This window comes from Cupressus sempervirens, chromosome 8 (genome assembly GCF_028749045.1).
Source record: "Cupressus sempervirens isolate cs-2001-9-10 chromosome 8, ASM2874904v1, whole genome shotgun sequence".
Classification (NCBI taxonomy): Eukaryota; Viridiplantae; Streptophyta; class Pinopsida; order Cupressales; family Cupressaceae; genus Cupressus; species Cupressus sempervirens.
In genome coordinates this window covers 585,863,335-585,875,999 of record NC_143125.1, presented here as the reverse complement: position 1 = coordinate 585,875,999, position 12,665 = coordinate 585,863,335, and the positions used below count along the sequence as shown (strand labels likewise).

Here is a 12,665-nt window from a genome sequence, read left to right as displayed (position 1 = left end):
AGTCTTGGCAGGGAAAAATTAAGAAAAGGATAAGAAATATAATAGGTAGATGATAGCAGATAACAACCAAGGTAGGACGTTGACTCAACATAGAAGTCAGACCATCATCTATAACCAGAGCACCAACATATTAAGAAAACAATACCAGAGAAAAGTCTTGATCACAAATAGCCTAGTAAACACCGTTGGAAGAAAGAATAAACATATACAACAGATATGTGTGTGTGTGTGTGTATCTCAGAGTATTAGCCAGAGATATAGTTAAATTGATTAAAGAGATAATTATTAAGGAGTGACCAAGTTAAACTTGGCAAAGGACATTCAAGCCTGAATGAGGAGCTTCTCAAAGAGAGAACTCAGAGATATAGGACATTCAATTTCGAATGTTGAGTTTCTTCAAAGAAGAAATTCAAAGATCAGAGGATATTTTATGTGAATGTTGAGATTCCTAAATTGGAATTTAGAGAGGGGTTGACTAAGAACCTCTAGAAACAATATATATCGTAGTGGACAAACATTTGCATATGTTCAAGATAAGAGACTTGGTTAGAGGTGGGATCTCTAATAAGTAGTGTTATAAAGTACATAGTAAGAGATCCCAAGAGGCCTTAAGAAGACACTCTTCATATGATGGTTGCCTAATCGAGAAGTAATTCTCATTAGAGTTTTAGGTGATCTAAGAAGAGTTTCTTTCCGAAGGATTAAGAGGGGTTAGTGGGGCAGTATTAAGATAGGTATTTAATTCGTTCAAGACTTCTAACATGTTTTTGGAATTAAAAATATATTTTCTATGTTGTAGTAACAATTTTTGTTATAGGTTTAAGCGTTTATTTGATAAGCTAGAAGAGGGGACATTACACTCTTCCTGACTTCCACACGTGTACAGACTTACTAGCGCATATGGCTATTTGCGCTTTTATGTTCTATATACTCTTCCCTATCTTTTGTATGTGTACTAACTTCCATACAGCTGTATGTGCTCCTGCTTGCCTCCTTAGCTTTTGTACGTTTACGGATCCTCTATATTTGTGTGCGGTATTTCCTAGTTCTTGTATGCAGTTCGGTCTCTCTTGCTACATTGTAAGTATGCTGCCTTAGTAGTGCAATTTGCTTCCAATATGGTACCTTCCTCCCACATGCGGGCTTTCCTTCTTTTGGTTGCATATGCTATTACCCTTGGATGATCTTCTTATAAACTTATGACCTCCTTCACTTAGGGTTAGGTTACTCTTAAGGATTTTGTGACTTTTAGTTGCATTTTCCTTTTTTCAAAATTAATATTATTACTTACTTCTCTATAAGGCATACCTTTATTTACTTTATGTTTTTGTGATAGTTATTTTTTCCTCTTTGTTGTCACGTTATTTCTTTTGGTGCCTCTACGGTGCTTTTGGATCCATTCTTTGTTTGTTCTCTGGCACTTAATTAGATGCTATAAAGGCATCTAAGGTAGGTCCTGAATGACTGGACAGCTATAAACTGTGCATGTGAGATGCCTCTAACCGACATTAGTTGTGTCTGTTGTTGTGTTTGATTGTGCTCTATCATCCTCTATCATGGCCACAACCTCAACCTCTCTATACACCTGATCAGTCCACTCAAGGTTCTCATTAGTAAAGATAGTATTAATAGACTTAGTGACTCACTCATATTTTGGATCCACCTCCTCTAGCATGATCGGCTTGGAGTCACTGTCCAAAATTTGTCTCATTCTAAGAAAAAGGTTGTGATGAACAAATACTAGAACATTTAACCTCTTAGATAGTCTACTGTACCTTTCTAAGTGAATGTTCTCAAACATGCTCTAAATGCAAGTATTACATTGTCACAATATGACTTGTTGAAGATATTTAGCTCTTCCTCCCTACTAATTGCACTTCTATGGACTCTTATTTTTCTTCCAATCTCAAACTTCTCTCTTCTTCTAAATACAATGAAATAAAATACTTTTTAAGGTTGCAATCAAGAAATAAAAGGAATAAAACATATAACGTTCTATTTTTATGACTTTTTTGCAAACAACTTTAAGTCTGTCAGCCAAGTCCTACTATTAGAACATGGCTAGTCATACAGTGACTGCTGACTCCTAACTTGCCATGACTTAACAAGTCGCGTCCCAAACTCAACTAAGTTTGAGTCCGAGTCCCTGTGACTTGGCGAGGACTACCCGACTAGTGACTCAACAAGTTTTGGCAAGTCATGGCGAGTTTGGGAACTCTGGTCTTTGCATATAACTGAGATTCTCCAGTTATGATTTCTAGTTGATTATAACTTAACCCATTCTTGATAATTTACTTTAGAAGGTGAAAAGGATCAGATGAACCACTAAATGAAAGTGGAGCGGTTGAATGTTTAGTAAACAAATGAACTCTTGTTTACATCTTAGTTTCCATCTTAGCACTCTCAGAGTTTCCATCTTAGTCTTGGATTTACCACTTTTAATCTCTAAAAATGGTTGTGTATCTTAATTGGTATTAGTTATGAATTAGGGTTGAAAAAGTTTCTTTAATTTCACAACAAACCATCCTGTATTGACTTCAAAAAAGAAATGTGCCTAATATTACTCACTAAACCTAACAAAATCTTACATTGACTACAGAAGAATGTACCAGATGATAGTTACTATATATGAATAAATGCATCGGTTCAACTTTTGTTCAACAACATAAATGAAATGCAATCTAACTTTAAATAGAAATGTAAAGATTTCAAATTACTAACCTGGATTTTCAAAAGGTTTGTTGCTTAAAATGCCTGAAAACATGATTTGTTTTTCCATGTAGAGAGATGATCCCAAATGAGTTCTCTTACGTAGAAAACATGATGCTAAATTGTTGCACCACCCTCCACCCTATAGCTCAATGGTAAAAATGAAAAAAGAACAAAAACATATTACTCTCTTATTAGACAAATAAATAGAAATTTTCCCCTACAACCATACAATATAGAGATTTTCAAAAAAATGTCAGTGTAATGATATGGTTATGACCAGATCCTATAAATGTTTTTTAATGTTAAAGATAAAGTACTCTACAAATGAGTTCAATTCCTTCTAGAACACAAAAAATTGCATAATCGTCAACATGCTCTAAATCATTTCCAACGACAAAGGATTGCATATTCATCAATACATAATCATTTTTGGTATACTGTCAAAGTAAGATAACATTATACAACTAGAAGCAATAATTTACTATGTACTGCAACTCATGCTCATATTAGAGGAGTGAACACATGCATAAACAATCATAAAGACAATTTAGAAATGATATTTTGGAGAACATTTTAGACACACTTATTACATACAAGTATCACACTAGGGAGAAACTCCACTAACAAAGGATTGGAGAATACTCAAATTTTACAGGCATAGATAAGTGAGAATAAACCATCATAAAGAAAATTTAGACCAGACAGTTAACAGAATTTTTAGACCATACAATTGCATAAAAGGTATCGCCTTGCTGATAACCAAGTAATCTCTGCAATGCATACACACATTCGTGACTTCCTTCAACAAATATTGTCCTAAATCTTGGTCGTAGCCACCTATTGTAATAATATTAATTTTGCATAAATGAATTCTACAGATTTCTAATTGACTGTACTTTTGGCAATGAAATCCTTTTGACCTTTTGAGAATGCCCAAACTTGCATAGATCTTGTAGATCTAGACAGTGTGAATATCGGCCTGGAGATCGGACAGGGGTCCGAGCTCTATAAAATTTCAGCCAAAGACACCACCTACTACCTCTAAGAATCACTCCAATATGTACTTGTAGTTACTGGAGACTCGTTATTACATCATTGGGTAGATGCCTAGATTTTGACTGGGTCCTTATGAGAGTTGTATGCCCTATTATTGTATGCCCTATTATCAACTCCCTCAAATGGTATATCAACTCCCTTTACTCGTTGATTCACACCAAATTCAATGTACAACTCTTGCCTTCAACTAACAACTACTTACGATGGGAAGAAATTTGCCTTCAATTTGTTGTCAATATTTACTACTTGTTCGTAGACTCTCTCTCCTACGGGTACCCAAAAACTTGTTTTAGAATACTTGGAAAGCTTCCATCAATTGTAGTTCTCAATCAACACACTCGTGCACAAGGTGAGTCCTCTCAAAGCTTACGCCTTGTTCTTAGTTGCTAGCGCCACTGATAAGGAAGGATCAAAAAAGAATTTGGAGCTCCTCACATTGTAATATAGTTCTCTTCCTCAAATCGATGATTCTTAGTCATGTTGAGCACTTCTCTTTCCAACAAGTTCCCAAACACACCACAACTCCAACGCATCGAATAAAATTTAACTTTAGCCTCAGTTTTCCTTGTTTTAATATCATCGTGATAATCCTAGACCCAACTGATACTTTAATCACCTCCACCATTGTTAAAATATATAATTGCCCACGCGTTATTATGACCAATATTTTATCCCCGAGTTTTATTATTTGCTCAAAGGGAAACATATTCTATTCAAAAACATAAAGGTCCGGCAATATTATTTAAGATATCTAGTAGTTTCAATAATAACACTTTCCAGCAATAAGCAAATAAATAGTATCGCCAACTAGGAATGTTTTTCCACCAGTAGAGGCAAAGTACTTTACACATAGACTCCTTTCATTGCAATGGTCAATTTCATAAAAATGATTGACTCTCTTTGCAAGTATATCGTTAGAAGCAGCCAAGTATTAACCTTGCATGGAATATTAATTGGCAACAACAATAATTGTGATGTGAATATCAGGATTTAACTGTGTGATTTTGAGTCAAACACGATGACCCATGTTTCATGAGTAGTGATTCAACATGAATCCATCTCTCATGAGAATAAATGGAACACTTAGCACTCATTGGATCTAGGTGATGCTCACAGGGGTGAAGCACCGGGACTTCCCGGGAGGTCACCCATCCCGGGAAGTCCCGGTGCTTCACCCCTGTGAGCATCACCTAGATCCAATGAGTGCTAAGTGTTCCATTTATTCTCATGAGAGATGGATTCATGTTGAATCACTACTCATGAAACATGGGTCATCGTGTTTGACTCAAAATCACACAGTTAAATCCTGATATTCACATCACAATTTGACTAGCTGTGGAAATCATCTCCTACTTATCAACAACAATAATGTTATCACTCTGATCGCCCTCTGGTGATTTTAGAAGCAAGTGATATATTATGAAATATTAATATTAGACTAAGAACTATCATATAATAAAGTCATTGTTATTTGCCTCCACAGCTAGCTGCTAAACAAATCCCTGAACCTCACAGGCTATCAAGATCAATGCTTTGATACAACTAAAATATCCCAAATGAATATTCTCTCCCAATAAATCCCAACCAATTTTGAGAATGCAAACAGATTGCTTTATGCAATAAATTTCAGATTGGACGAGCAAATAAACAACAAATGCTCATATAGAAAACCTAAAAAATTTCTATTGTATTATAATATTCAGCAATACAATAACATGACCAACAAAAGCTCATATATATTCTTCAAAATACATTATCACATTATACATCAGCAACACAATAACGAGCAACCAATATCCAATCTTAAAAATAGTGTTACACTCTGATTGGAAACACCAAGGAATAACTTGTTATGTGCAGTGTGAACTCCGTCTTGAATACCCCACAAGGCTGAACATGCTTTGCATCTAATTCACAAGAAGAGCCTGAAGTTGTCCGTCCTTGGGATCATGAAACTGAAAGCAAACCTTCAACTTCCTAAAAGGGGGAAACTGAAAACAATATCCAAAACGAAGCCTCCTCACGAATGAGGCCCCCTCCCTTCTTAAGCTCAAAGAGTGACTCTTCAACTTCTCCCTTCTGTATTTTGTCTTCTTCTCATTTCGTGACCTTTTGATTTCCTTTTAATATTAAATGCCTTAAAGATAATCTGCCTAAATTTCAAATTAATTCACCTTAACAATCAATTTATGCATCTGGCTTAAATTCTCAAATGTCCTAGAAAGGGGACATTGCAACATCCTGAGGTACTTTTTTTTCGATCAACAATACTTCCAGCCCAATCTGATTATAAATATGCATGTAGATTTTAAATCTACATTATCATATTTTAATCCAAATCCAATAGTCCCACGTAGATATCTCATAATGTGTTTTCCTACAACAAGGTGTATTTTTCTAGGTACACACATAAACTAACCGAGAGCATCTGTAGCAAAACAAATATCTAGTATGGTGTTCACCAAGTATATCAAGGACCCAATTATATATTTGTATAGAGTAGGCTCTAGTAATTCTAATTTTGAGGCTGCATCTTTTAGCTTATGTAGATTTTCCTCCATGGGTGTAGGCATGGGCTTGTTGAGCGTCATTCTGAATCTATCTAAAATATGAATAGTATATTCACCTTGACTTAGGATAATACAATTATCTTCCTATCATACTTCTAAGCCAAGGAAGTAGTGTAGGATGCCCAAACCCTTCATGTCAAATTCAGAAGGCAGGTCTTGTTTACACTTGGTGATAAGACGATCTTCTCCTATGATTAGTAAATCATCAACATAAAGAATGAGAATTAACATATTACCAATTACTACCTTGACATAGAGGTTAGGATCTGCATCATTCTTGGGGAATCCTAATTTGGAGAGGTAATTGTTTATCCTCTCATACTAGACTTGAGGGGCCTATTTAAGGCCATATAAAGCCTTCTTCAACTATTTCCCTTACCCAAAGAGACCTTTTTTGAGTAACAATAGGATCACTAGGTTCAAGAGTAAAGTTCGTGTATTCATCATTTTCTACAAGTATCTCCCTCTGAAGCTTAGGGCCAAGATCCTCTTCCATATTTTGAGGAGACTCATCATGTGTTTCATTAATGTCTTTAGATCTTTTGAACATTGCGTCTTCTTCGAAAGTTCTATCTCCACTAAGCTCGATTAAATTCTCACCAAGGATGTATATTTTGTAGGCTTTGGATGATTCACTATACTCGACAAATATCCCCTTCTTCCCCAACAGTTCTAGTTTGGACCTTTTCTCTATAGGGATGTGGATATAGAGAGGACAACCAAATATTCTAAAGTGGCTTATATCAGGATTGATTCTAGTAAATGCTTCTTCAGGGGTTATGTTGTCTAGAAGAGAGTGAGGGTATTTATTTTGTATGTAAACAGCTGTGCTAGAAGCTTCAGGCCAATATGATGTGTGTGGGTTTTGATCATGCATCATAGCTTTAGTTGCTTCTACTATGGTCCTATCTTTTCTTTTGGCTACCCCATTTTTGTTGTGGGTTGTAAGGAACAATATACTCCCTCTTAATTCTAGTTGTATTAAGAAATTCTTTAAAGCTTTCAAAGATATATTCTCCCCCATTATCTGACCTTAAGGTTTTGATTCTTTTCCCTAACATATTTTCAGCTAAGGCCTTGAATTCTTTAAATATTGATAAAACATATAGTAGATTGCTTAAGTTTCAAGAAATAAATCCAAGTTTTCATTGAATAGTATTCAACAAAGATAACATAGTACAAAAATCCCCCCAAGAAGTAACTAACATTGATCCACAAAAATCTGTATGAATAAGTTCAAGTACATTATTTTATTTACTCTCACTACTATGAAAAGTCCCCTTAGTGTTCTTACCTTGAGTGCAACCCTTGCATATTCCTTTATGATCTTAATTTGATTTAGATAACCCTGTAACAAGTTTTTCTATGGAAGGTAGAGCACTTAAATGAAGATGTCCTAACCTTCTATGCCATATTTCATTTTTAGTAGAGACATCATGGACTAGGGCTTGAGATTGAACAATGCAAAGTTTGTATATGCATCTATCTCAAGTCCCTATGGTGTATGCCTTCTTTATGTTTGAGTTCTTACGCCATGTTAGAACTTACCCATCTAGGAAGGTGATCTGATATCCTTTTTCTTCATAAACTGAGATTGAGACTACATTTTGCTTGATGTCAGGTACAAATAGTACTCTGTCAGTTGAAGAGAACTCCATATTTTAGCTGAATTCTATAGGTCCCAATTCCTTCCACACAGTAGGTGGTGTTATCTCCAATTGTGACTTCTTCATCTGAGATTTCTTCTAGACTATCCATTTGTTCTTTACATCATGTTATATGCTGAGATGCTCCATGATCAATGACCCAAGTATTCCTACTAGTGGATGTTATGCTTGATAGAGCTAAAAGAATATAATTCTTTTTGTATCCTTATCCTTGCTTACTTCTGCTATTGAGGCTTGATTTTTTAATCTATCTGGGCATTTCACAACAAGGTGTCCATACTTGTCACATCTAAAGCATTGTACTTTAGACATCTCCTTATGAATGAGTGTTTGCTATTGGTATCCTTTCCTTTCTTTCATTTGAAGTTTCCTTCTTCCCTTTCTTGTGAGAATTTGTATTCAATCCGTGGATCTCTCCATTAGAATTTTTTATCTTGGTCCCTCTGGTAATTAGTCTTAACTCTTCCTAAAAACAATTAGTCTTTAATCAATCAAATTTTGGAAGTTTAGATTGACCACTTATTCCTTGTATGAAGGAATCCCAGGATGTAGGAAGTCTATTGAGAGCCAACATCGTTAATTCTTTGTTGTTAGTTATATGACCAATGGTGGATAATTGGTCCTTTGACTGTTATTCTTATGAACTATGATGTAATCATTTCACATTTGTTCATTTGGACATGATGAAGTTGTTGTTTCAGGGAAAGGGCTCTACTTGTATTATTTATCCCATACATGTTTTCTAAGAATGTAAACATGACATATGCAATATATAATTTTGATATAACTAGAACTATATGGTCCTTTAGTGCATTCACTAAAGCTTCATGGCCTTTTCATTGTTCTTTGTCCATAGAGGTTTCTCATTATCACCATTTGGTATAGGTATAGCCTTCTCCCATAGTAAAATGAGGACCCCCCCCCCCCCTTTTTGCCCCACGTCCTGGAGATGGGGACACACCGGGGACTTGGGGACTATGTTCCCCCATCCCCAGTGGTGCCATCAAACTCTGCCACCTTCGCCGAGGATGGGGAACATACCAATGTTGACTATTTGTTGATTCGACTTATTTATGTTCAATGTTCCAATTCAATGTAATGTTCAAGTATTTACTCTTTTAAATCTTTATATCTTATATTTCAATACATCTTTTCATAAATAACATTTTAAGTACCATTAGTGTAGTATACACCAGTGTTACATGCCTCGAACTCAATAAGGCCCAAATTGGGCTCGAACTCTGTCTCGGTGGCTGGACTTAGCAAATTATAAAACCCACGAAATTCAAAGATTTTTAAGGATTTTATGTTTTTTTCATGCATCATTTAGCCAATTAACATCAAATACACAATAATTGAGATAAATAGAAGGTACTTTGCACACATATACAACTTTTCATAGATCATGTAAGTATAAATGCAAATTTTTCAAAGAAATTACATAAAGTTAAATTGAATAATATAATAGAAATTTGGAAAATGGTGTAACCATTTGAAAAATAGTGTAATTGTCAAATGTCTACAATATCCATGGAATATGCAATCCATGGAATCAAAAGTTCAAAACATGTATCAAAAGAAAGGCTCATAGTAGCCTATGTCTTCCTACAAGTACGCCTAAGATAGGTCATGGAAGCCTCTAGAGCCATCCTCTCTCCATGTGTCTAAGGTTGAACCTCAGTGACATGATCATCATCCTCATCCTCATGTTCATCCTTATCCTCATAATCCTCATCATTAGAGTCAGATCCATCACTCTCGGCCTCAAGGTCCTACACTGAGTCTCCACGTGCTCTAGTCTCCTCCACTTCCATCACCACTGTGTCTGCCTCTCGATCCACTTGATCAACCCACTCCAAGTCTTCATCACTGAAGAGAGGATCATCAACCTCTGTGTTCCACTCTACTTGTATATCTGTTGGGTGGATATTTTGCAACCGACAATTTTGGGTAAAAATCTAGTCGCAAAATAGGATGACCAATCACAGCGTGTGAGACAGAGTCTCCTACCTTAAAAGGAAGGCTCCCCCTTCTCACCATTCCTTGGATCAACTCAAGGTAAGCAAGAAGTCAAGAGATCTCGTAAACAGGGTGTTACTAATATCCTTTCTTCTTAACTTTCAAGAAAGGATCCACTTACTCGTAGAACGAATAATAGGCAAGGTAAATCTCTAACTACACTTCTATCAAGAGCTGGAAATAGTGATACCGATAAACTTTTACTAACTCAAAGGCTAGCTAAAATGTACCAGTTTGGCTCTAAGTCCAGTCGTACTTCTATATGGAAAAACTTTACAATTAGGGCACAAAGACTCCTAAAAGTAAGAATACTACTATTTTGTGAATTAAGAAGAAAATATAAGCTACAGACAAGGCTTCTAGCTATACACTTTCACAATTGCTCCAGGTCAAAGCTCTGGCGTCAATTGTTTCTTAACTCTTTTCAATTCAATTCACTAGAACAATTACCAATTACACAAGACAATATGAATCAAAGACAACTTGGATGAATCATAGACAAAGCTTACAATTCACTCAAATTACAATCTCACTTAATCAAAGTTAAGTCTCAAATGCTCTTTTGTATTCACTTTCTCTCAAAATAGTACTTACACAAACAAAGTTATGTTGGCACAATTTCTCCAGAGTTTTCTTGCACAAAAGATAATGATGATTTTACAATGAGGGGGCACTACTTTATATAGGCAAAGAAGTTGAGAAAAAGGTGGAGGAAAAAGTGGAAGCAACTCAACCAACTTTGACCTAGTCTAACTACAGAAAATAAAAGGTTACATGCAACTCGTATTACATCTTTTGCATACATGCAATTACACTTTTTCATGTAATACATCCTCTTCAATTGCAAACATGAAAGAAGAAGACGGAAGAGAGTTGAAACAATCCTGAAGGACATTGTACTTGAAGATGCAATCTCGGATGATCACACGATCAAAAGTTTTGTACTTTGTACCGCTGCATTCACTTTGATAACCATGGTGTTGCATCTTTTGATAACCTCCGACTGTGACAAATTGTCCATTGTCATGTGGAAACTTGATGTAATCCAGCTTTTCTCACTCAAGTTGTCGTGACTTCTCCTTTGTAGATTGGCACATTCTGGATTCTCTGACACTTTGAAAACCTTCTTGACGATGTCCGGATGTAAATTCAGAACATCTCCATTAGCATCTTTAATTTTTTTTCTTTTTGAAGTAAAGTGCTTGGCGCATAGGAATGCATGCAAATGAAGATTGCTAGTTTTCAAAAAGTGACTTGGGCTTTCAAGATGTTATTGCACAGAAAATGGATTACATGTAAATGCAACAGGTAATGAGGAATGGAAAATGAGATGACATGCAAATGCGGATGGAGGACGAGCTTTTACATGTAAGTGCAAATGGAAGATGAGGTGCAAAGCATGGAAAGATGTGGAAAATGGAAAAGTATGTATTTGCTAGTGGAGACGTGAATGCATATGGAAATGCGAAAATGGAAGCGGAAAATGGGATTACATGCATATGCGGATAGTGAATGAGATGAAAAACATGTAATCGCATTTGCCGAATGAGATGTGAAGTGTTGTGGCATGGAAAATGGAAGTGGAATGTGATGATGCTTTCACATGAAGTGAAGCAAAAACAAGTTCTTGGGAAAGAACTTGTAACTTCTCCAAAGTGAAGAAAATCGACAAGCAAGCACAAAGCACAAAAACAAACACATGCCTTTGGCAAAAAACTCAAACATGTCAAGATGCAATCCACTTCAACATGTAATTTTGAATTTGGAGTTTGGGGAAATTCCAAAAGTGTGAAAATGAGAGTTTTCATCATTTTTAAAGGCAAAATGCACTTTTCATGGCATATATATGGACAAATGGCAATCATCAAGCAATAATATGCATGAAAATAGTAAGATAAGCATGAATTGATGAGCAAGTTAGAAAGATTCCACTTACATGAAAATTAAGTGCCAAAAATGAAGAAGAAAGAGCCAAATAGCAAGTTTTATAGACTTAAGACCAATTCTCCCTTAAATCCAAATTTTCAAACAACCTTTTGACTTTTTTCGCACTTGCATGTAATAAACATTCAATGGTCGAATTTGACATGAAAGTGTCAAATAAGTGATCTCCAAAGACAATATCATGCATTTAAAACTCAAAAACAATCCCTCTTGATCAAAGGTATGGGCTGGAATTGCATTTTTTTGAATTGTTTGAACAAAAAACATGACTTTTTTATGCAAAAATCTGGGCTGTTTTTGCAAAAACGTGGCCAAAAAAATCATGTTTTTGAGTCATTTTTTACTTGTGAATGTAGAAATGACTTCCCCAAATGCATATACATGGATCAAAATGCAAAAAAGTGGCTTCAAAACGCATAAAAGTGGATTTAAATCCCAATTTTCTGAGCATTTTAAGCAAAAACGTGATTCATTATGAAAGTTTCAAAAACGCTTTTGAAGCAAATAAATTCATTTTAGAAGCAAGAAAACTCATTGTCATGCAAAAACGTTTCAAATGAAACAAATCCCATGCAAACCTATTGAGTAAAACTCAAGTTATGAGCAAAAATGAAGGAATTTGGAGTTTTTCACAAAAACGTGCCCTAGCTTGGGAGATTTAAAAACATTTTTTGGCTCATTAAACTGATTTTTTAAG

At 35.4% G+C, this 12,665-nt stretch overlaps 1 protein-coding gene across 3 annotated transcripts in view; it reads right to left on the bottom strand.

Annotated features, from left to right (window-relative positions):
• Positions 1 to 12,665, bottom strand: part of LOC149543796 (pectin acetylesterase 8-like) — a 245,235-nt gene that overhangs the window by 193,575 nt on the left and 38,995 nt on the right. For 2 of the 3 annotated variants that reach the window (XM_089798478.1, XM_089798479.1), the window contains exon 4: positions 2,722 to 2,851. The exons of the other annotated variant lie outside the window; for it this stretch is intronic. In XM_089798478.1, coding sequence (XP_089654604.1) covers positions 2,722 to 2,851 — 130 coding nt within the window. The remainder of the gene's footprint in view (positions 1 to 2,721; positions 2,852 to 12,665) is intronic. 3 annotated transcript variants of the gene reach the window in all.